We start from the raw sequence: 24,435 nt of genomic DNA, 5'->3' as shown, positions 1-24,435 counted from the left end.
ATAAATGCTTGCATAATCAACTTCTTGTAAAAGTAATATAAAACTTTGTAGGGCCTTTGTAGTGGCGGTCACACCATAAATGGATAATCCACAGTAATATTAAACTACAAGAATAGTGATAATGGAGTCTTGATAAACAACAACTTTGACAATTAAACAAACTTATGGCTTTCAAGAGAATTATGCTTAACTGCAACGTTAGTGTAGATGTTAAAAAGAAAATGTTTGCCCACAACAGAAAAATTCAATGAAAGGCATTGATGGCATCTTGAAGAATGGAGGATAGAGAAGAAGAAGCTATGTGCTGGTGAGGAGGGCTTCTCTTGATGGGTCCACTGGATGTTAACCCTCAACGTGGTGGACGATGAGCAGCTTGGAATACTAAGCTATCCGCACAAGGACATGCAAGTCATTCTCCCTTATCACTTGTTTTCATTCTTATTATTATCTTACCGACCAATAATGGCCGACCATAGATTAAACAATCCTTGCCGCCCACTACGTGGTAGGCTTTATAACCATGCATTTGCATTCTAACTTTCAAACCCATTTAATTAATGGTATTTCCTGATAAGATCTGCCAATCACAAAGTTTATTTGATAAGACCAAGAGGAAAGATTCCGGATAAGTTAAAACACAGAACCAGAAACATTGATGGGTATATTATATATATGCTGGTCTCAACAACCCAATTGACCAAACACTCTATTTCTTCATCAATCTTTAGACAGAAAGAGAAAAGGAAAAATGCCTACCAAAATTCATCCGAAAGCACCAAAGCAGTTGGAAAATGTTGTGATTGAAGAGCGCTTCTGTAATGAGTCTGTCACAGCATTGACTGTGTGGAAGAGATCGTTGGTTTTGAATTGCAATGGTTTCACTGTGTTTGATTCAACCGGGAATCTTGCCTTCAGGGTTGACAATTATGATTCTGGATATAAGAACGAGGTGGTTCTCATGGATGCTGCAGGAAATTCTCTGCTCACAATGAGAAGAAAGGTATATTACTGTTCTAATAAGTTAAATAGATAGATATCAGTATTTATATCGGATATTTTTGGTATAAGGAGTGGTAGATGTTGATCATTTTGTTTTTGGATTAGATTGTGTAGAGTTTTTTACATCGATATTTCAGATCATATTCTATGATCCATCATCCAAAACGTCATTGCATCATGGAGTGTAATCTGAAAGTGGATGAAAAAACTCTCTGGATGATGGATCATAGAATGTGATCCAAATGTTAATGCAAAAACCTCTAACACAATCAAATTCAGAACCATGATCCATCATCCAAAACATTGATGCATCATGGACGATAAATCATAACATGTGATCTAAAATCTTGATGCAATAATATTGTTAAATAACAGATGTCTCAAGATTGATTTCATATTCTTAGTTCATTCGATTTTTTATATAATTTTACATTAAATTGAAGGATTGTTATACCTATCATCATCAAAATTTATGCAAGACTTGGTCGTAATAATTCATTTAACATCTTTTTTTCTTCATAACAACAGAGACTTAGCATGTACAGTGAATGGCATGCTTTCTTGAAAGATAAATCAGATGGTCAAAAGCCATTGTTTATAGTCAGGAGGAGTTTTCTGCTTCCTACCAAGACTTTGGCACAGATATACGTGGGTTCAGTATCAGAGAAGAAGCATCCAGATTACCAGATTGAAGGGTCTTTTGCCAATAGATCCTGCACTGTTTACAACAGCTCGCGTAACATTGTTGCTGAGGTTTGTCCTTGCTCTCATATTCTTCTCAATCTTTGTACAGTTTATTTGGTGTTTGATGCAGAGTTCTAAGAAATCTGTTTCTGTTTATTGACAGATGAAAAGAAAGCAAGTGAGCTCAGAGATAACACTGGGAGGAGATGTGTTCAGTGTGATTGTACAGCCTGTCTATGATCAAGCTTTTGTAATGGGTTTAGTCGTCATTCTTGATCAGATCAGCTGGAATGAACGCCATACAAACACCAAGCTTCACTCCCGTACGCTTAGTCTTGATTTGCCAAGGCATTTGCCGTGGAGAAGTCTTTCCTTAGGAACATGATTGGTATAGAGGATTTATGAAAGGGCCTATCCTCCTGCTCTGTCTTTTTTTATTCCAGGCAATTTGGGAGAGACTATGAGCCCTGATTATTGTAGAGGATATGTATTATCATTGTAGATTTTAGCACCCATTGTGCAAAAAACAATGCTAGCATTGTAGATTTTAGTACCCATTGTGCAAAAAACAATGCACGGATAAACATATAGATTTAATCTGCCAAACGTATAAGTACTTAGTAGAAAGTCCCATCTGTATGATAGCATTCACATGGAATAAAAAACGAAACCATGTCAGTACACAAGCCAATCTATCAGACAAATTGCGATCACTGGAAATACTCCATCAATAAGGATTTGGTTTTTTTTATAATCCAAAGGGGTAGTGTCTCATGAGCTTGGATAGGGAGATTATTTGTGAAGTCTTTAACCTTGAACCAAATATTCATTTGACTTTGGAGAGTTAAGAAGAGAGTATGTCTGGATGGGAAGAAGTTTCGCTATTGCTGAATTTCAGACCCAAATCCTTGAGCAAAGGAGATTATGATATTTTGAAGATTACTTCATCAAAACCTATTTTGCTCTGTGTTAAGTATTGGGCATAGATTCTGCCAATTGGTTAACATATTTGTATCTTGTTAGTTTTCAAATTCGCTCGATCAGTATAGATTTGCTTGTCCATGCGCAAGACAACATTTGGGAACACGTTTGTATACATCCTTATTGACAAGTTTTCGGTAGGGTTAGATGGAGCATATGAAGACGTTACTTCTGGTCCACCTGAGGTTACTCCATTTGATGTGTTTGAATCCTTTTTTCCCAGAGATCATGCGAACTATGAGTACTTTGATAGTTTGGGAGGTAGTGGTTCTAAATTTCAAAATAGTGGGCATCGGCTTGAGCAGGATTTTAAGTAAAAAGAATAGAATCAGCATGGGCATGAAAAGGAGGTTGACCGTATTTTGTTTGTCATGGTAATATTGAACTAAAGGATTATTGAAATGAAATATTTGTGATGATTCTTATATGGCCTTAGGAAGTTTTCATTTATAATGAATTCTATGCTAAAGGTGGAAATAGTTTGCTCTCAAACTATTGGTTTAAAATCTGGATGCCGAACATTGTCAAAATATGACAAGTTTCAGATTATTGAAAAAATATGCGGGTAACACATCGGTAATTAGTGAATCTAAGTGCCAATGATTATTTTTGTCTCGGAGCTAATGGTTTTTAGCTATATGAATCCAATATAGGAATAAGCAAGTATAGGAATCCAGTGTAGGAATAAGTAAGTTATTTTAAACATGACTAGTTACTTTGATCTAAAATGGTAAAATGCTACAAAAAATATTTTTCACCCAGGTAATATGCTGCAATAGAGTAATATTTTTCAAGAGTGAAATACATTCATGGGAATGAGGCAGAATGGAAATAAGAATTATTCCAAATGCAAACAAAAAGAAGATTAGAAGGGAGTGCAAGGGCTATATCTGATTGCCGGATTTCAAAGGTAGAATAAGACAGAAACATATTTCAGTTACAAGTGAATTTGAAGATGCAGATCAAAAGGTAGAAAGAGAGGAAAACTTGGAGATGAAGTGTTGATGAAAAATTTCAGCATTCCCAGATTTTAGTTTTACTGTTTCTTCTTTTTTTATTAATTTTCTTTCTTATTCATTATAAAGGTTCTATTCTCCATTTAAATATCTAATTGCAGAAAATGCATACATTTAAATATCCTTTCCTCTTTAGATCGTGCATTACGCAACTCTAAGTTCATTCTCTGAACTCTAACTCCACTTTTCCCTACGTGGAAGAAGCTTCCTTTCATTTAAGGTTAAGTTACCTATTTAAAACTTTGCCCCCTTACATAATAAGAGTGTTTTTCTCTTTAAAAAATTCCATATTCATATTAAAGTAAAAGTCAACTAATAGTTTAAAAATGTTGATATTATTTTATATTAGAAAGCCTTTCTAAGACTTTTTTTTAAAGTATTTAATTTTAATTCTATTTAATATATTTAATTTCTCTTTTTCCAAAAAGTATGTTTTGTTTTTCTATTAATTACTTTATTTAGTAAAAGGTCATGCATATTATATATATAAATTGATATATTAATTAATAATTATTTAAGAATAAATATATCTTATTAAAAGAAAATAAATCATTCTTATGTAATAAAGTAAAAATAAAAATATTAAAATTTCTACTTTATTTAATAGGATCCCAAAATAAATGACTAATTTAAATATGCACAATACTATCTTTCAATTCTTTAGAGTGGTCAACCTCAATATAAACATGAATTTGTGTAAAGAAAAAAAAGATATTTTAGACTATAAACAAATGAATTTTCCAATTGAGCCAACAATTGTGACTAAGAAATTCCAATAGGGTAAGGGTAAACCTAGGAACTCTATCCAAATCATCACATGAAGGTAAAGATTGAGAAAACTCAAGTTTAAGGTTGAAAAACCTAAAGAGACTCACAAGCATACCAAGGGACATGCTTAAGAATGATCTTTAAATGGCTAGCTTAAGCAAAACATAAATGGAGAAACCCTTGTTGAGGTTTTGGATGGTATCGAGATGGATCTCATTCAAGGCATAGTGCCTATTGTTCCACTATCTAAGCATGCATTTAGGAGTTCTCCCAATAAATATCCCATTAAAGTAAATATTCAAGACATTTACATGCACTATCAAACTTTGGGATGGGTAGAATTACATTCGAAGGAGGATTCAAATTCATACCTTGTGAAAGACCCTAGGAATATATTTTCAAGGTTTTTTGTTTGGAGGTGTCATCATCCAAAACCACCAACTCATCAAGACAAGTAGAAACAATTGAGTTGATAAAATTTGAAACCATAAAAAAAGAAAACTAAAAAACCATACAATAAATATAATAGTATTTCTACATCAAGAATGTGTCATGCCATCCACACAGTGACATACTCAAACAAAGACAAAAACCCTAACAAAACTCAAAACTCAATTTTTTTTTTATTTGTTTGAATAAATGCTTTCATAATCAACTTCTTGTAAAAGTAATATAAATACTTTGTAGGGCATTTATAGTGGTGTTGACGCCATAAATGGATAATCCATAGTAATATTAAACTACAAGAGATAATGGAGTCTTGAGACAATTAAACAAACTTACGGCTTTCTTGCGAAATATGCTTAACTGCCACGCTAGTATAGATGTTAAAAAGAAAACGTTTGCCCACAACAGAAAAATTCAATGAAAGACACCGATGGCATCTTGAAGAATGGAGGATAGACCCACCAATGAGAAGAAGCAGCAATGTGCTGGTGAGGAGGGCTCCTCTTGATGTTAACCCTCAACGTGGTGGACGATGGGCAGCTTGGAATACTAGGCTACCCGCACGATGCATGTCATTCTCCCTTATCACTTGTTTTCATTCTTATTATTATCTTACTGACCATTAATGGCCGCCCATAGATTAAACAATACTTGCCGCCCACCACGTGGTAGGCTTTATAACCATGCATTTGCATTCTAACTTTCAAACCCATTTAATTAATGGTATGTCCTGATAAGATCTGCCAATCAAAAGCCTTTCTTATAGGCTAAGAGGAAAGATTCCGGATAAGTTAAAACACAGAACCAGAAACATTGATGGGAATATTATATATAAGCTGGTCTCAACAACCCAATTGACCAAACGTTCTATTTCTTCATCAGTTTTTCATTAATCTTCAGCTAGAAAGAGAAAAGGAAAAATGCCTACCAAGATTCATCCGAAAGGGCCACAGCAGTTGGAAAGTGTTGTGATTGAAGATCGGTTCTGTAATAAGTCTGTCACAGCATTGACTGTATGGAAGACGTCATTGGTGTTCAACTGCAATGGTTTCAATGTGTTTGATTCAACCGGGAACCTTGCCTTCAGAGTTGACAATTATGATTCTGGATATAAGAACGAGGTGGTTCTCATGGATGCTGCAGGAAATTCTCTGCTCACAATGAGAAGAAAGGTATATTACTGTCCTAATAACTAGTATAGATAGATGTCAGATTTTTTTGGTATAAGTAGTGGTAGATATTGATCACTTTGTTTCTGGATTAGATTGTGTAGAGTGTTTGCATCGACATTTCAGATCACACTCTATGATTCATCATCCAAAACGTTGTTGCATCATGGAGTGTAATCTGAAAGTGGATGAAAAAAACCTCTCCGTGATGGATCATAGAATGTGATCCGAATGTTAATGTAAAAAACTCCAGCACAATCTAATCCGGAACCATGATCCATCATCCGAAATATTGATGCATAATAAAATATAATCCGAAACGTTGATGAAATACATTCTGAATGATAGATCATAAAATGCTATCCAAAATCTTGATACAATGATATCGTTAAATAGTATATGTTTCAAGATTGATATCATTTAATCTTTTTAATAGATTTATTTGAGACATGTATCTTAGTTCATTCGATTTTTTATATAATTTGACATAAAATTGAAGGATTTTTATCCCCATCGTCATCAAAATTCATCCAAGACTTGGTCGTAACAAAGCATCTAACATCCTTTTTTTTCCATAACAGAGACTTAGCATGTACAGTGAATGGCATGCTTTCTTAAAAGACAAATCAGATGGTCAAAAGCCATTGTTTATAGTCAGGAGGAATTTTCTGCTTCCTACCAAGACTTTGGCACAGATATACGTGGGTTCAGTATCAGAGAAGAAGCATCCAGATTACCAGATTGAAGGGTCTTTTGCCAATAGATCCTGCACTGTTTACAACAGCTCCCGTAACATTGTTGCTGAGGTTTGTCCTTGCTCTCATATTCTTCTCAATCTTTGTACTGTCTATTTGGTGTTTGATGCAGAGTTCTAAGAAATCTGTTTCTGTTTATTGACAGATGAAAAGAAAGCAAGTAAGCTCAGAGATAACACTGGGAGGAGATGTGTTCAGTGTGATTGTACAGCCTGGCTATGATCAAACTTTTGTAATGGGTTTGGTCGCCATTCTTGATCAGACCGGCTCGATATGAACACTAACCTTCACTCCCGTACACTTAGTCTTGATTTGCCAAGGCATTTGCCATGGAGAAGTCTTTCCTTAGGAACATGATTGGTTTCGAGGATTTATAAAAGGGCCTATCCTCCTGCTCTGTCTTTTTTTATTCCAGGCAATTTGGGAGAGATTATGAGCCCTGATTATTGTAGAGGATATGTATTATCATTGTAGATTTTAGCACCCATTGTGCAAAAACAATGCTATCATTGTAGATTTTAGTACCCATTGTGCAAAAATCAATGCACGGATAAACATATAGATTTAATCTGCCAAACGTATAAGTACTTAGTAGAAACTCCCATCTGTATGATAGCGTTCACATGGAGAAACAAATGAAACCATGTCAGTACACAAGCCAATCTATCAGACAAGAAAATACTCCATCAATAAGGATTTGGTTTTTTTTATAATCCAAAGGGGTGGTCTCTCATGAGCTTGGATAGGGAGATTATTCATTTGGCTTTGGAGAGTTAAGAAGAGAGTATGAGAAGAAGTTTCGCTATTGCTGAAGTTTCGCAAAGGAGATTATGATATTTTGAAGATTACTTCATCAAAACCTATTTTGCCTTGTGTTAAGTATTGGGCATAGATTCTGCCAATTGGTTAACATATTTGCATCTTATTTGCTTGTGCATACAGAAGCCAACATTTGGGAACACGTTTCTATACATCCTTATTGAGAAGTTTTCGGTAGCGTTAGATGGAGACGTTACTTCTGGTATATTGTTTGTCATTGTATATTGAACTAAAGGATTATTGAAATGAAATATTTGTGATCATTCTTATATGGGCCGTAGGGAGTTTTCATTTATAATGAATTCTATGCTAAAGGTGGAAATAGTTTGTTCTCAAACTATTGGTTTAAAATCTGGATGCCGAGTATTGTCAAAGTATGACAAGTTTCAAATTATTAAAAAAATATGCGGGTAACACATCGGTAATTAGTGAATATAGGAATAAGCAAGTATAGGAATCCAGTGTAGGAATAAGTAAGTTATTTTAAACATGACTAGTTAATTTGATCTAAAATGGGTAAAATGCTACAACAAATATTTTTCAACCAATAAAGGTAATAAGCTGAAATAGAGTAATATTTTTCAAGAGTGAAATACATTTATGGGAATGAGGTAGAATGGAAATAAGAATTATTCCAAATGCAAACAAAAAGAAGATTAGAAGGGAGTGCAAGGGCTATATCTGATTGCCGGATTTCAAAGGTAGAATAAGACAGAAACATATTTCAGTTGCAAGTGAATTTGAAGATGCAGATTCTGACGTAAAGAGAAGAAAGAGAGGAAGATTCAATTCTCAACTGCAGATGAAGTGAAGATGAAAAATTTCAGGTGTCATTCCCAGATTTTAGTTTTACTGTTTCTTCTTCTTCTATTATTTTTCTTTCTTATTCATTGTGCTATATTCTCTATTTTCAGAGGTGTAATTGTTTGTATAGGGTAGCTATTTAGGGTATGATTTCTTGTAAATTCAATTACAAGAAAGTTTTAATTAGACTTTTGATAATGGTAAACAAACCAGTTTGCACTCTAGGAACCACAACATGCTTTAATGTCTCCTAAATGTATATGTTTCTCTTTTAAAATAGAATAATCAAGGGTTACTATGATTTTTGTTAAACACTTGCTGTAATATGTTATTGGCTAAAGGCTCGTGTTCAAGGAACGTGTTAAATTTTGTTTTCAGTCAATTTTTGAAGATTATTGTGTTGCATTTCAAGATTAAAAAGAATGTTATCAACATGTTCAAGAGAGGTTCATTATTGTAAGACAATAATGGTTTAAAGACCGCTTGTTATGTGTTAGTGCTATTATCAGAACTAGTTATTTTATTTTGACTCTACCTAATAGACAAGGCATAGGTCTACTAGGTTTTCTTGTGCATGTCTTGGAAGGATCCAAAATTTATCAAAATCCTTTTAAATTCTATTGTAGGAGTGGGTTTAGGGTATATTTTTGTTCCAAATTGCCGAATGAATGTTAAGTAACCAAAATTATAGCTAGATTTAAGGTTAATTACACTTCCTTTGGTATATTTTCATTAGGAATTATCTACTATAAAACACAATCTTTGTGCACAATTTGAAGTAGTTCTTTAGGAATTGTAAAGGGAGACTCACCTTGGTTTTGTAGACTCAAAAGTGCAAGAGACATGATCAATCTTTGATTGATTCTTGTTCATTAGCCAAATACAATCCTAAACCTAAGCATAAGAAAGTGGCTTATCTTTAGGGTTTGGTGGATCTCCTTGGCTCTCTTCCACGCAAGCTATCAGTTCTACTTTTCATAAGTGTTTTATGTTCCCTCATAATGGGCATATTATCATGATCAATCATAGTCTTTTCCAACCAACTACAAGACAAGGAATTTTCACCCTTGATTACTTTTGGCCTCAGTAACCTGAACCTTTGAAACCCCGTAATGATACTCTTTTCCTATCTTATCAAAAATAAAAAAATGAGATGATATTGGTCTTGATGAAACCTAAAGATCCTTCACCTATGGATATTCCCCCTCATCCTAGACCTGAACTTCTTCATACTCCTTATATTCCTCCTTTATATGTTGCAGTCATACCCCCCACATTATATAGTCTTTTATCTCTCAACCTAGTGAGGCTTCTTCTATTCCCTAATTTATAAGAGAAGAAAAGAAACCTATGTTGATTGATTTTCAACCTTCACAAGTTTCAAGTTACACTAAGAGAATTCGTAGTGCAAGAGAACACTGATGAAGTCATCGTACCAAGGCTTGTAAAATTTCTTCCCAAACCAATTCCTCCTTAAAGATGCAAAATGTAGGCTTGGTCTGATCTATACAACCTTTGTATTAACCCTAGGGAGGAAGCTCAACTTAATCCACCATGTCAAATATTAAAAATGTCTATGCAAAATGAGGATTCATTTCCTTTATGTATTAAAGATCCTATTGTGATTATCATATATGATTATGTTGATGTTGATGTTAATGCTAGAACAATGATAATCCTAATGATTTTGATGATATGTATGAGGTTATTGATATTAATCATGAACTATCTTCACAATTTTCAAAACAATTAACCCTAGCTCCTAGTGACAAACAAAGCGACTCATCAATAGAACATGGTCCTTATTTGGAAACTGTAGTACCTCCATCTACCATGCTCATTGTTTCTCCTCTTGCACCTCGTCCACCATCCCTGAGTGAAGTTAAGAAAGATTGGGGAGAAACGATTTTCTTGACTAATTTCACTTGTGCAATGGCCTTTTATGTGTGTTTTCTTGTACGTAATATGCTTCCCCCATGATGTGCTACTTGATATGTCTTTGTGTTATGTTAGGCTATCTTTGGATGACCCTTGTTGCTTCATTAACATAAGGTAATAAAGAGGCCCAATCTATTGTGACATTTTTATATTTGTATCTCAATTCTCCCATATGTAGTATCAATGTTGTGTCGTACATGTGCTATTATTCATAAATTTACATGTGTGTTATCTACTTGGGGATGATGCAAAGCATTGAGATATCTCTTTTTGGTCTCTAACATGAGCCCAAAATTTCTTTTTGTTCATCTTATGTTCTCTTCTTTCATTGTTCTTGTAGTTCCACTACCTTTGGGGATGAGATCAATTCAATGCAATCATAATTGATATACATGATTTATCAAAAGTACATACTAACCCTAGTTAGTGGATCCCTTATGTGCTTTCTCATTATGTTTTGTGACCATTTCCCTTGATTTGTCCTTCCTTTGGGGCATATTATTCTGGCAATGTTCTTGTCTTTTGGATGCAAGTATGCTACCTTAAAAGTATTGCTCCCAATAAGGCATACACAGTCATTTTAATGTGGAGGCATGCGCTCTGCTCATTATTACACTTTATGCACACACCACGAGGCCTATTTTGTACACTTTAGATCACACAACATGACATCTTTGGTACATGTTGCAGTACCCATTTTGTTGTTGATTTAATTCACTTATTCAAATTGATTTAAAATTTTAGCCTTTTGCTTTGTAATCTCTTGCATAGATTTTAATTCAAAGTTTTTAAATCAACATGAGTCATATTAAGCATAATCCTTAATAGGACAACATAGTCATGCTCTCTTTTCTCTTCATGTGTTGTTCCTTTCATCTTGATATTATATTGATAAGATCATAAGTCATTGGGGGATTGGTGTGTCTTACCTCTTTAATATCTTGATGAAAGTTTTTCAATGCTACTCTGTACTTTACTGAGAATATGAATGTTGTATAATAATCTCGCTAACATATGGGCTAGATGCAGCATCATAAATTGTATCTCTATACATATTTCATCCTCACCTAGGCCTCACTTCTACATTTCAGCCTTTCATATCCTAACTTTGTTTCGTTGTTGCTCACACAAACCCAAAATTAACATCTTTAACACCTTTATGAGGTCTTTTCCAAATTGCAATCCTTATTGGTAGGATTTTGATGTCTTGGGTTCCCTGATGCTTCCAAAAAGGGCCCAAATTTGGAGCTTTCAATGGTCATATTTTATAAGCAAGAAAAATTTCTTTGTGTCAGTTTGCTTTAAAATTTTAAATAGTTTGGTGTAGTTAGGTATAAAAACAAGCTTGACCTCCTCATTTGAGGATCTCTCTACAAACTTCCAATTGAAATTTTGCAAATTCAACTGTGAAAGAATTCATGCATGTCATCAATCCAATGAAGGGGAGGTCAAGTTAAGATTTCAAGAATTCATGATGGTATCCATGATCAATACATTATGAAGACATTCTACATGATATCATTAACATTTGCATGAAGACATCAAGGCAAGATTCATCAAGGTATCAATTTCCAATTCAAATCTAGCCTTACCCTCAAAAGGTAATCTTTCTATGTTAGTTAGTTCCATTACAAGTTCAATTTTAATTTTAATTCAAGGGTTGATTACAAACCTGAAGTTTGACCTAAGAAATCCCCTATGAAGTGTTAGAATGTTCTAATACTGGAGGAAAACTGAGAAAGGGGGTTGAATCAGTTTTCCACAAGTTTAATAGTTAAAGCAAATTATAAACCTTTTACCGAAGCAAGATAAGAACAACACAATGAAAGATAAAACATGAAAGCACAGATCACACAACACCAATATTTTTGACATGGAAAACTCGGTAAAGGGAAAAACCACGATGTAAATCCTTCCCGAGAGTCAGATAATATTTCTGTTGTAGTATGTGAAATAATTACAATGGGGATTGCACTTGCAATCAAGCCAACTGCATAGAGCTCACTACTCATCACAAAAAGAAGTCTCAAGTTGACTTACATAAACATCGGACTACAATCCAAAGAAAATGAACTGTGAAAGTAGCATCTCCTAATGCTTGATACAGTTCATGTTAAGCATTGATGTGTGTCCTGCAACACCAAATCCTTCTAAACCTTCATTGAATGATCTAACCTTGTTCGCACATAAACCTCTCTCTAATAATCCAGACATAACCATACCATATCAAATTACATAAATAAGTCACCTATAAATACAGATCATCAACCTTGATAACAAGGTCAGCTAAACCCTAAACCCATAAACCTATAATTATAAAAATTACATCACACGATACCACTAGACCAATATTATGATTTACATTACATAGCATGGATGTAATTCAAATTCCTAAACAATTATATCAATCAGTAATCACGTTAAGACCAATCTCCAACACGTTTCACCAACTGGTAGAAACCCTCAGTGAAATAACACAGAATAATCAACCGGATCCAAATAGGACCACCAAATCATCATCCCAGCCAATGCGAAGCCACCAAACAATTAGGAAATGATCAAGAAGCACCTTCAGCACATTAGGAACCAATATAGTAAGCCAGACCAAAATCTATTAACCAAATCATCAAATATCACCAACCGGTAAAACTAACCAATACCAAGAATATCAACCGGGAACATAAATGATAGCTTCTGGAGCACCGAATAATGAATCAACTGAATGTGAAAATCATATAACCAACTTGAATAACCATCCAAAACCGAATCCAAGGATCTGATCATTACCAGATCAAAATCAACCAAAACCTAGTCCAATCAAGACTAGGAACCAACCGGGATAACAGTAACCAACCAAGAAAGAACCAAATCTAATCGGAGCACAATGTTGACATCAATGGCAACACATAATCAATATTGCCTACAATCTCCCCCTTTGGAATTGATGGAAACACTGAATGTGAAAAACAACTAAGTGCCAAGGAATGCCAACAATCTCCCCAAAGAATAAAAAACCAACAAAATATCTCTCCCCCTAAGATTATCAGTTTTTCACATGAATACTATCTCCCCCTTTGACATCAATGACAAAGGGATGATGCTGAACCCAAATATTGAACCAGACAACTGACTACTCCCCCTAAGCAGCAAGATCATCCCATCAACCTGGATTAGAATATATGTTTGATAAGCTCACCAGATTGATGCATCCCTGCATCTCTAAGTCTCTGCCGAAGGGGTGGTGACCTGCAACTGATCTTTGAGATATTCAAAGGTATCTATAGGAAATGCTTTAGTTAGAATATCTGCAATCTGTTTCTTAGTAGGCACATAAACCAATCCAACTTCCTTTTCTTCAACCTTTTCCTTCAAGAAATTATACCTTATAGAAATGTGTTTTGACCTAGAATGGAATACTGATTCTTTGACATATCAATAGCACCAATATTATCATAGTGAATAATAATAGGTTCATTATAGCATACCCTTATATCCTTCAACATCTACTTCATCTATAAAATCTTAGTACAATTAGTTGCAGCAACTACATATTCGACTTCAATAGTAGATAATGAAGTGCATGATTGTTTCTTGCTAAGCCACGAGACTGATTTCTCCCAAGAAAGAATGCACCACCTATAGTGGTCTTCTTGTCATCAACATCACCTGCCTAATCTGAGTCTGTATAGGCACATAATCTCAAATCATCATCCTTTGGATACCATAACCCATGGGTTAGTGCAGGATCATGGGGAGCCAAAAAGTGGCGATGTGAAAAAAATAGCCTTCTCCACTCGCCTAAAAACGCGAAAACCCATGTTGACTTTTTGCTTGGCCTGGGTGTCCGTACACCTTGGCATGGTAATTACCTAAGCAAATCAGATATCCGATAATATCCGATTTTTATTTATAATTTTAAATTAAAAAATATATTATATAATATATAATGTAATATTATATATTACATATTATATAATATATAATATATTATTATATTATATTATATAATATAATATAATATTATATTATATAATATAATATTATATAATATATATAATGTAATAATATATAATATATATAATGTAATAATATATAATATATTATATAATTATATAATATATTATATAATTATATAATATATTGTATAATAGTATAATATATTATTATATAATATAATATAATATAATATAATATAATATAATATAATATTATATAATATAATAATATATTATATAATACGTATACATTATATTATATAATATAATGTTATTTTAAAATAATTTAAGTATAAAAATCGAATATTCGATTTTCTGAGACAATATATTTCGATTGTGACAACCCATGAGTCATTTTTAACCCATGGGTTGCGCGATTTTATAAAAATCCAATATCCGATTGCATCCGATATCTGGTGTTTTGCCCAAAAATTGCTAAAAAAATAGATTGAAAGGTAAGATTTTTATTGTTTTCAATCATTTTCATTCAATTTTTTTTTTTTAATGATTATTTGATTTTTCATTGAAAATATGGTTTTTTGCATGAAAACTAGGTTTTTTTAAATCAAATACAAAATTGTTTAAATTTGTTAACTAAATTCAATTGTTTACATTCAATTAGGTTAAAAATGGGGGATAACAATGAAAACATTGATCAACCACAACTGCAACAACCAAATGCTCCTTTGCCAAACCCCCCCTCAATTCAAGATTTGATTGCACAAAATTTGAATGAATTGAGGGGGATCGCAGATGTATATCATAGGATCCCTCGTCTAAACCCAATGTTTGATCCTCTCACGTCGATCATAAAGAGTATGGAAACCATGACTGAGGAGCAAAATGCCGCCCTTTTGTGGCGAGATTCTATGAGGGAACAATATGCGAATGACTTGTCGTATAAAGAGATCAAGGATCTCAAGATATCGAAAGCCGATATTGCCTCATTGTTTGTGAATCCCCGCACTGGTCAACCCGTAGACCCAAAAAAAACAAAACTTTCTATTAAATGGTGTACAAATGATGTTATTGTGAAAAAATTTTGGGATCGTTGGTGGATGGTTTTTGACAAACCACCCAACAACAATCTTGATGTCCCCTTCTACTTCATAAAAAAATTGTATGTTGAGTTTGTTTTACACAAACATGTGAACTACTTTGACATCCAACCTTTCCAGGGTGTGGGTTTAGGTATGCCCCAAAATAGACCTAGGGCAGTCAGAGTAGTCCAAGGCCCATATGTCCCCCCTCCTCCTGTTGATCGCCCACCTCCAATGCAGCATCCAAATATCATTTGTGAGGTGGCTTCATGAACCATATTGGCTATTCACTCTTTGAGTAGCCTTTTGGTTTCTCTGGCTGGGTCAGTAGCTCAGCCTACTTTTGATGGTAGCGGTACATGTGATGGCGTTGACACATCATCCTCGACTCCACACATATGCATGCCCCATAGTTGTTTCATGTGCGGGCACGTATGCTTGGGTCCAGTTGGACAACCCATTGATCCTCCTATAGACAGTGCAGATCATGAGGTGCATGAGATGCATGATGCACTAGATGTTATGACACAGACTAGAGGATACCCTGGGGAGTCCTCGCATGCTAGAGGCCAGGAGGCACCGTCATCATACATTGATGATCTAGTGGTAAGATTTGTATTTTCATAGTTCATGTTATATTTTAAATGAATATTTATAATCTAGATAATATTAAGTACTAATTTTTATTTACATGGTCTATTTAACAATTGATGACTGAGGAGGAGTTGAGACAGATTCAGGAGGGCACCTTGTCGGCCTTGATAGCTTGACAGTACATATATTATTGCACCTAGTCACTTGTATTTTATTGTACATACATGCTCATCATTTATATTGGTATTAATTAGATTATGTAGTAACTTGCATGTATGTCTTATTTTACTCTCGTAGGGCACAAGCAGCGTGAGTGCGGGGCAGTGTGATTTAGGATATGGTAGTGTAGTTGGAGACAAGGGAAAGGTAATTGAATGCAAATATGATTGAATGAATAGTTTAAATAACTTATAGTGATTATACATGTCTAGACATAGATTGATAGTTTCATATACTTGTTGTGTATATGTACAGAGAATTCTTGGCTTCACATCCTTGATGACTACACCCAGTATACCTGAAGATGAAGAAGAAGAAGAAGAAGAAGAGATGCCTCGAGTAGATGTGTGTTTATTTTATTTTGTGTTTAGCAGATATAATTTGTTATTATCAGTGACAATTATATGCTAACTTGTATCAATGTCATGTTTCTGAACATATGTAGGTTGTGTATGAAAATATTGAAAACATACCTCCTCTATCGAAGACATACATCAAGAGTCCTGCAAAGACGAAGAGAAAACGTGGAGATGAGGTAAACATGAACAGTTCAATTATAGTTCATTTTTATGTTAACTTTTTGAATGTGAATTATATAATATAAGTAATATTAATTGTGGTTTGTTTTTCTTGTGCAGGATCCTTCAGAGTCGAGCAGTGCGGCGAAGAGGATCGATTTTGATGATCCATCAGTAGCTTAAGATGTTATAGATAGTTTTGGGATGCTTACATGTCTAGTTGGCATGTATATTTTGTATATGGACCATATTATATGTCGGTCAATTGCAATATCTCTCTCATGTAAGAACTCAAAAAAATTCTCGAAAGAATGTTGCACATACTCGGAGGAGTGTGATCTATCATCACTCATATAAAAATGATACTCCCTGATGATCTTCCCATCCTCTTCTGTACTATCAGGAGCATGTCTATATGTAATGTGAACAAAAATAGCAATCTGGACTGAATTGTAGTACTGAGACTGTACCTCATTCTGTGGTTGCAATGTATAGTTCTCTGCAAAATTAACCACCGATACAATAGTGCCAATCAAGAAAGAGTTCTTACACATCCTGAACTATTGATCCAACCACTGAGACCTATGGGTGTGCCTTGCATACTTGTAGAAATTTTTTTCCTTAAAATCGAAAATAAAATCAGCAATAGTCACTTCTCTTGAGACTAATTCGCATCTAGAACCTTTACCTCCACTCTTCAAAGTATATTTCACTGTCTTGTATCTTTTTTTTCTCAACATAATTCTTTCCAAACTCGTGATCGCTGCCCTTATGAAAACATGAAACAAACTTTGACAACCCACCACATTCTAAGCACTTCTCATTCAAACAATCATTTCTATAGAAATAGCAGCCATCATATCTAGGGCATAAAAATAGATCTTGCAAGTCTCTTGATGATCTCGGAAATAGCATTGCACCACACTCTTGCAACATCTCATCAGTATGCATCATAGAACGAATATGACATAAAAGTTCATGGTACATTGAAAACTCCACATGGTACTTGCAACAACAAGTATTGCGAATCTTAAGAGGAACACAATAAAATGGTTTCAAAGATTCAAAGGCCCTTTGTGATATTTGCAAAGTTGGATGTGCTTCACAAATTTTTTTTTACAACATTGTTTGCATTGATTCCAAGAAATGTTTGGGATGCAATGTGCAGTCTCGGTTGCCGATTCTTAATTTCAAAATGTCCTTTACATTGGGTGACACTCTATAATTAGAGTGCCAAAATTGTTGAATCTCCCCCTTCACATTGTTAGTCAAATTTCTATCAACACGTGGAAGGCTCCCACCAAAAGCCCATGTATCTTGTTGAAGTGGATCGTCAAGTCTTTTTCTTCGTGCAAGTTCTCTATCCAAAGTTTTACGGTTTATGTTAAAATCAACACAATTTTGTCTCATTTGATGAGCCTTCCTCAATTGATGGCTTACTAAGGAGGTTGTAATCACTCTTTGAGCGGCTCTCTTATCTCTTTCTTTGGTATTATTTCCAATAGAATTGAGAGCGTCAAATAGATTTTTTGCATTAATAGAATTTCTCTCCATCTTCTTGTTCATACGAATCTTCAATTTGTTTAGCAGTGGTCTCATCTTTATCATCTTTAGCAATTGAGCAAAGAGTTGGCATTGCTCGGTCAATGTCTTATTGCTAAAATTTTGGTTGAAAAGTTGTGTAGCCCACAACCGAACGGTTCTTGTTGACCTCTTGCCTTCAAGATTCACAATAATGTTCTCATCAATTTCAAATAACCATTTTCGGGTTCTTGAAGGTCGTGGATTTGGAATTTGTCTTTCATCCATGAGAGGGTCTTCATTTCTAAAGTAATTAGGTGTTACATATGGTTCACTTGGTTGAGAAATTCCACCTTCAATGTCAAAGTTTTCCACATTTTCACCTCCTATGTCAAAATTTTCCACATGTTGAGCATTTTCATTATCACTTTCAACATTTTCAAAATTTTCACTTTCAAAATCTACATTTTCATTTTCAATAACTTGTGACACATTTTGAAATTCAATTTCCTCTTCACTTGAAGTAACATTAGAAATATTTAATATACCTTATCTTCTCCTCCTATGACATTCTCTATCTCTTTCTCTATACACTTCAATTTGGTCATTTGAAAGTTTTCTTTTGCGTTTAGACTTCCGACGACTACTACTCCCCATATACCACCACACAGATGCTCCTAAATGATTGACAATGTAATATTTGACTTTAAGAATCTCCCAAAAGCACAAATTTGTCTCAACCTATCTGAAAACCCGTGATCGTCGATAGAAAATAGAATATGCAGACTGTGGGCCATTGGAATCCACAAAATGGCCCACAAGGATCTTTTTTATTTACAAAAATTGGATATCCGATTTTAATGTATAAATTTGTGGTCCCAAAATTTTTTCCCGTTCCTGACTTTTTTTTACTGTTGCCACATTGATGGCAATGGCAGAAATTGGATATCTGATTTTATTGGTCATATTTTAGAGAGAGAGAGAGAGAGATGAGGGGGGAGAGAGAGAGAGAGAGAGAGAGAGAGAGAGAGAGAGAGAGAGAGAGAGAGAGAGAGAGATGAGGGGGGAGAGAGAGAGAGAGGGAGAGATTAGGGAGAGAGAGATTAGGGGAGAGGGAGAGGGAGAGAGAAAGATAGAGAGAGGAGAAGAGGGAGAGAGAGAGATTAGGGAAGAGAGAGAGAGAGAGGGAGAGAGAGAGATCGGGGGGAGGGGGAGAGAGAGAGATTTGGTGTCTTAAGGGGTCATATTCTGTCCTAGGACACCATATGACCCCTAACGACACCATATGGTGTCATAAGGGGTCATATGATGTCTTACAACCCCTTAGGACATCGTATGACCCCCTAAGACACCATATTGAGTCATTATGGGTCATATTGTGTCCTAATAGATCATATTGTGTCATATGACCCCTTAGGACACAATATGACCCCTTAGGACACAATATGACCCTTTATGGCACCATATTGGGTTGCTTTGGGTCCTGTGGTGTCCTAAGGGGTCATATTGTGTCCTACAACCCCTTAGGACACCATATGACCCATAACGACACAATTTGGTGTCTTAAGAGGTCATATGGTGTCCTAGGACACCATATGACCCCTATGGACACCATATGACCCCTAACGACAACATATGGTGTCATAAGGGGTCGTATGTTGTCCTTAGGGGTTATATAGTTTCCCATGAACCCTTATGACCCCTTAGGACACCATACGACCTATTATGACACCATAATGGGTTGTTATGGCTCCTATGGTGTCCTAAGGGGTCATATTATGTCCTACGACCCCTTAGGACACCATATGACCCCTAATGACACCATATAGTTTCATAAAGGGCCCTATGGTGTCTATAGGGGTCATATGGTGTCCTACGACCCCTTAGGACACCATATGACCCATAATGACACAATTTGGTGCCTTAAGGGGTCATATGGTGTCCTAGGACACCATATGAACCCTATGGACACCATATGACCCCTAACGACACCATATGGTGACATAAGGGGTCGTATGTTGTCCTTAAGTGTCATATGGTGTCCCATGAACCCTTATTATCACTTAGGGAACAATATGACCCCTTATGACACCATATTGGGTCACTTTGGGTCCTATGGTGTAGAGGGAGAGAGAGAGATAGAGGGAGAGAGAGGAGGAGAGGGAGAGAGAGAGAGAGAGAGAGAGAGAGAGATTAGGGGAGGGGGAGAGAGAGATTAGGGGAGAGGGAGAGGGAGAGAGAGAGAGAGAGACATCAAGGGAGAGTGAGAGAGAGATTTGGTGTATTAAGGGGTCATATGGTGTCCTACGACCCCTTAGGACACCTTATGACCCCTTAAGACACCATATTGGGTCATTATGGGTCATATTATGTCCTAATGGATCATATTGTGTCATATGACCCCTTTAAGACATCATATGACCCCTTAGGACACAATATGAACCCTTATGACACCATATTGGGTTGTTTTGGGTCCTATGGTGTCCTAAGAGGTCATATTGTGTCCTACGACCCCTTAGGACACCATATGACCCATAACGACACAATTTGGTGTCTTAAGGGGTCATATGGTGTCCTAGGACACTATATGACCCCTATGGACACCATATGACTCCTAACGACACCATATTGTGTCATAAGGGGTCATATGTTGTCCTTAGGGGTCATATGGTGTCCCATGAACCCTTATGACCCCTTAGGACACCATACGACCCGTTATGACACCATATTGGGTTATTATGCCTCCTATGGTGTCCTAAGGGGTCATATTATGTCCTACAACCCCTTAGGACACCATATGACACCTAACGACACCATATGGTGTCATAAGGGGTCCTATGGTGTCCATAGGGGTCAGATGGTGTCCTACGACGCCTTAGGACACCATATTGGGTCACTTTGGGTCCTATGGTGTCCTAAGGGGTCATATTATGTCCTAAGACCCCTTAGGACACCATATGACCCCTAACAACACCATATGGTATCATAAGGGGTCCTTTGGTGTCCTACGACCCTTTAGGACACCATATGACCCCGTAAGACATCATATTGGGTTGTTATGGGTCATATTCTATCCTAATGGATCATATTGTATCATATTACCCCTTTAAGACACCATATGACCCCTTAGGACACAATATGACCCCTTATGACACCATATTGGGTCGCTTTGGGTCCTATATTGTCCAAAGAGGTCATATTGTGTCCTACAACCCCTTAGGACACCATATGACCCATAACGACACAATTTGGTGTCTTAAGGGGTCATATGGTGTCTTAGGACACCATATGACCCCTATGGACACCATATGACCCCTAATGACACCATTTGGTGTCATAAGGGGTCGTATGTTGTCCTTAGGGGTCATATGGTGTCCCATGAACCCGTATGACCCCTTAGGATAACATACGACCCGTTATGACACCATATTGGTTTTTTATGGGTCTTATGGTGTCATTAGGGGTCATATTATGTCCCACGACACCTTAGGACACCATATGACCCCTAAACGACACCATATGGTGTCATAAGAGGTCCTATGGTATCCATAGGGGTCACATGGTGTCCTACGACCCTTTAAGACACCATATGACCCATAACGACACAATTTGGTGTCTTAAGAGATCATATGGTGCCCTAGGACACCATATGACCCCTATGGACACCATATGACACCTAACGACACCATATGGTTTCATAAGTGGTTGTATGTTGTCCTTAGGGGTCATATGGTGTCCCATGAACCCTTATGGCCCCTTAGGACACAATATGACCCCTTATGACACCATATTGGGTCGCTTCGGGTCCTATGGTGTCCTAAGGGGCATATTATGTCCTACGACCCCTTAGGACACCATATGACCCCTTAAGACACCATAGTGGGTCATTATGGTTCATATTGTGTCCTAATGGATCATATTGTATCATATGACCCCTTTAAGACATCATATGACCCCTTAGGATACAATATGACCCCTTATGACACCATATCAGGTTGCTTTGGGTCCTATGGTGTCCTAAGGGATCATATTGTGTCCTACGACCCCTTAGGACACCATATGACCCATAACAACACAATTTGGTGTCTTAAGGGGTCATATGGTGTCCTAGGACACCATATGACCCCTAACGACACCATATGGTGTCATAAGGGGCTGTATGTTGTCATTAGGGATCATATGGTGTCCCACGAACCCTTATGACCCCTTAGGACACCATACGACTCATTATGACACCATATTGGGTCATTATGGTGTCTTAAGGGGTCATTTTATGTCCTATTACCCCTTAGGACACCATATGACCCCTAAGGAAACCATATGGTGTCGTAAGGGGGTCCTATGGTGTCCATAGGGGTCATATGGTGTCCTACGACCCCTTAGGACACTATATGACCCCTTAAGACACCATATTTGGTCGTTATGGGTCATATTGTGTCCTAATGGGTCATATTGTGTCATATGACCCCTTTAAGACATCAAATGACCCCTTAGGACATAATATGACCCCTTATGACACCATATTGGGTCGCTTTGGGTCCTATGGTGTCCTAAGGGGTCATATTGTGTCCTGCGACCCGTTAGGACACCATATGACCCATAACGACACAATTTAGTGTCTTAAGGGGTCATATGGTGTCCTAGGACACCATATGACCCGTAACGACACCATATGGTGCCATAAGGGGTCGCATGTTGTCCTTAGGGGTCATATGGTGTCCCATGAACCCTTATGATCCCTTAGGACACAATATGACCCCTTATGACACCATATTGGGTCGCTTTGGGTCCTATGGTATCCTAAGGGGTCATATTATGTCCTACAACCCCTTAGGACACCATATGACCCCTAATGACATCATATGGTGTCATAAGGGGTCCTATGGTGTCCATAGCGGTCATATGGTGTCCTACGACCCCTTAGGACACCATATGATCCCTTAAGACACCATATTTGGTCGTTATGGATCATATTGTGTCCTAATGGGTTATATTGTGTCATATGACCCCTTGAAGACATCATATGACCCCTTAGGACACAATATGGCCCTTTATGACACCATATTGGGTCGCTTTGGGTCCTATGGTGTCCTAAGGGGTCATATTGTGTCTTACGACCCCTTAGGACACCATATGACCCATAACAACATAATTTGGTGTCTTAAGGGGTCATATGGTGTCCTAGAACACCATATGACCCCTATGGACACCATATGACCCCTAACGACACTATATGGTGTCATAAGGGGTTGTATGTTGTCCTTAGGGGTCATATTGTGTCCCATGAACCCTTATGACCTCTTAGGACACCATACGACTTGTTATGACACCATATTGTGTCGTTATGGGTCCTATGGTGTCCTAAGGGGTCATATTATGTCCTACGACCCCTTAGGATACCATATGACCCCTAACGACATGATATGGTGTCATAAGGGGTCCTATGGTGTCCATAGGGGTCATATGGTGTCCTACGACCCCTTAGGACACCATATGACCCCTTAAAACACCATATTTGGTCGTTATGGGTCATATTGTGTCCTAATGGGTCATAGGACACCATATGACCCATAACGACACAATTTGGTGTCTTAATCTCTCTCTCTCCCCCTCTCCCCTAATCTCTCTCTCCCCTAATCTCTCTCCCTCTCCTTCTCTCTCTCTCTCTGACCCATAATGACACAATTTGGTGTCTTAATCTCTCTCTCTCCCCCTCTCCCCTAATCTCTCTCTCTGTCTCTCTCTCTATACCTTCCCTCTCTCTCTCTCTCTCTCTCTCTCTCTCTCTCTCTCTCTCTCTCTCTCTCTCTCTCTCTCTCTCTCTCTCTCTCTCTCCCCCCTCTCCCTCTCGCTCTCCCTAATATCATATACTAATTTATTTATAAATTAATATATTAAAATATTATATATTAATATATTAATAAACATTAGATTAATTATGTGCAAATTTAGTTAGTGAATTTACTTATTAAAATCAGATATCCGATTTGTGTTGTAAAATTTTCAAATTTCAAATTTCGGCTCGGGAATGCTTTGGGATTTGGCTTGGAAGTGACAAGCCTGGAAAGTCAACTGAAAAAATGTGTTTTTCAGTATTCCTTGATTTTCCAAACTTTACACTGGTGGCTGATGACTTTTTTGTAGCCAAAATTAATAAAACAAAAAAGG

The 24,435-nt window shown here is 36.5% G+C and overlaps 2 protein-coding genes across 2 annotated transcripts; both read left to right on the top strand.

Moving 5' to 3' along the window:
* The first annotated feature begins 721 nt into the window (after nucleotides 1–721).
* LOC131036334 (protein LURP-one-related 12-like) lies at nucleotides 722–3,238 on the top strand. Its single transcript, XM_057968188.2, has 3 exons — nucleotides 722–1,000; nucleotides 1,528–1,752; nucleotides 1,847–3,238. The coding sequence occupies exons 1-3, from the start codon at nucleotides 749–751 to the stop codon at nucleotides 2,066–2,068; spliced, it is 699 nt and encodes a 232-aa protein (XP_057824171.2). The 5' UTR covers nucleotides 722–748; the 3' UTR covers nucleotides 2,069–3,238.
* Nucleotides 3,239–5,602: 2,364 nt separating this feature from the next.
* On the top strand, nucleotides 5,603–7,862 carry LOC131036335 (protein LURP-one-related 12-like). The gene is made up of 3 exons (XM_057968189.2): nucleotides 5,603–6,067; nucleotides 6,646–6,870; nucleotides 6,965–7,862. Exons 1-3 carry the CDS (start codon nucleotides 5,816–5,818, stop codon nucleotides 7,094–7,096), a joined length of 609 nt encoding a protein of 202 aa, XP_057824172.2. The 5' UTR covers nucleotides 5,603–5,815; the 3' UTR covers nucleotides 7,097–7,862.
* Nucleotides 7,863–24,435: the final 16,573 nt, after the last annotated feature.

The sequence above is a fragment of the Cryptomeria japonica genome, chromosome 7, assembly GCF_030272615.1.
Source record: "Cryptomeria japonica chromosome 7, Sugi_1.0, whole genome shotgun sequence".
Taxonomy (NCBI): domain Eukaryota; kingdom Viridiplantae; phylum Streptophyta; class Pinopsida; order Cupressales; family Cupressaceae; genus Cryptomeria; species Cryptomeria japonica.
This window is presented reverse-complemented; position numbering and strand designations above follow the sequence as displayed.

Bases quoted from the DNA above. Each gene is read 5' to 3' on its own strand.
- LOC131036334 (XM_057968188.2), top strand. From the start codon at position 749: ATGCCTACCAAAATTCATCCGAAAGCACCAAAGCAGTTGGAAAATGTT. The intron at 1,001-1,527 runs GTATATTACTGT...TCATAACAACAG, and splicing joins TGCTCACAATGAGAAGAAAG to AGACTTAGCATGTACAGTGA. The intron at 1,753-1,846 runs GTTTGTCCTTGC...GTTTATTGACAG, and splicing joins CGCGTAACATTGTTGCTGAG to ATGAAAAGAAAGCAAGTGAG.
- LOC131036335 (XM_057968189.2), top strand. From the start codon at position 5,816: ATGCCTACCAAGATTCATCCGAAAGGGCCACAGCAGTTGGAAAGTGTT. The intron at 6,068-6,645 runs GTATATTACTGT...TTTCCATAACAG, and splicing joins TGCTCACAATGAGAAGAAAG to AGACTTAGCATGTACAGTGA. The intron at 6,871-6,964 runs GTTTGTCCTTGC...GTTTATTGACAG, and splicing joins CCCGTAACATTGTTGCTGAG to ATGAAAAGAAAGCAAGTAAG.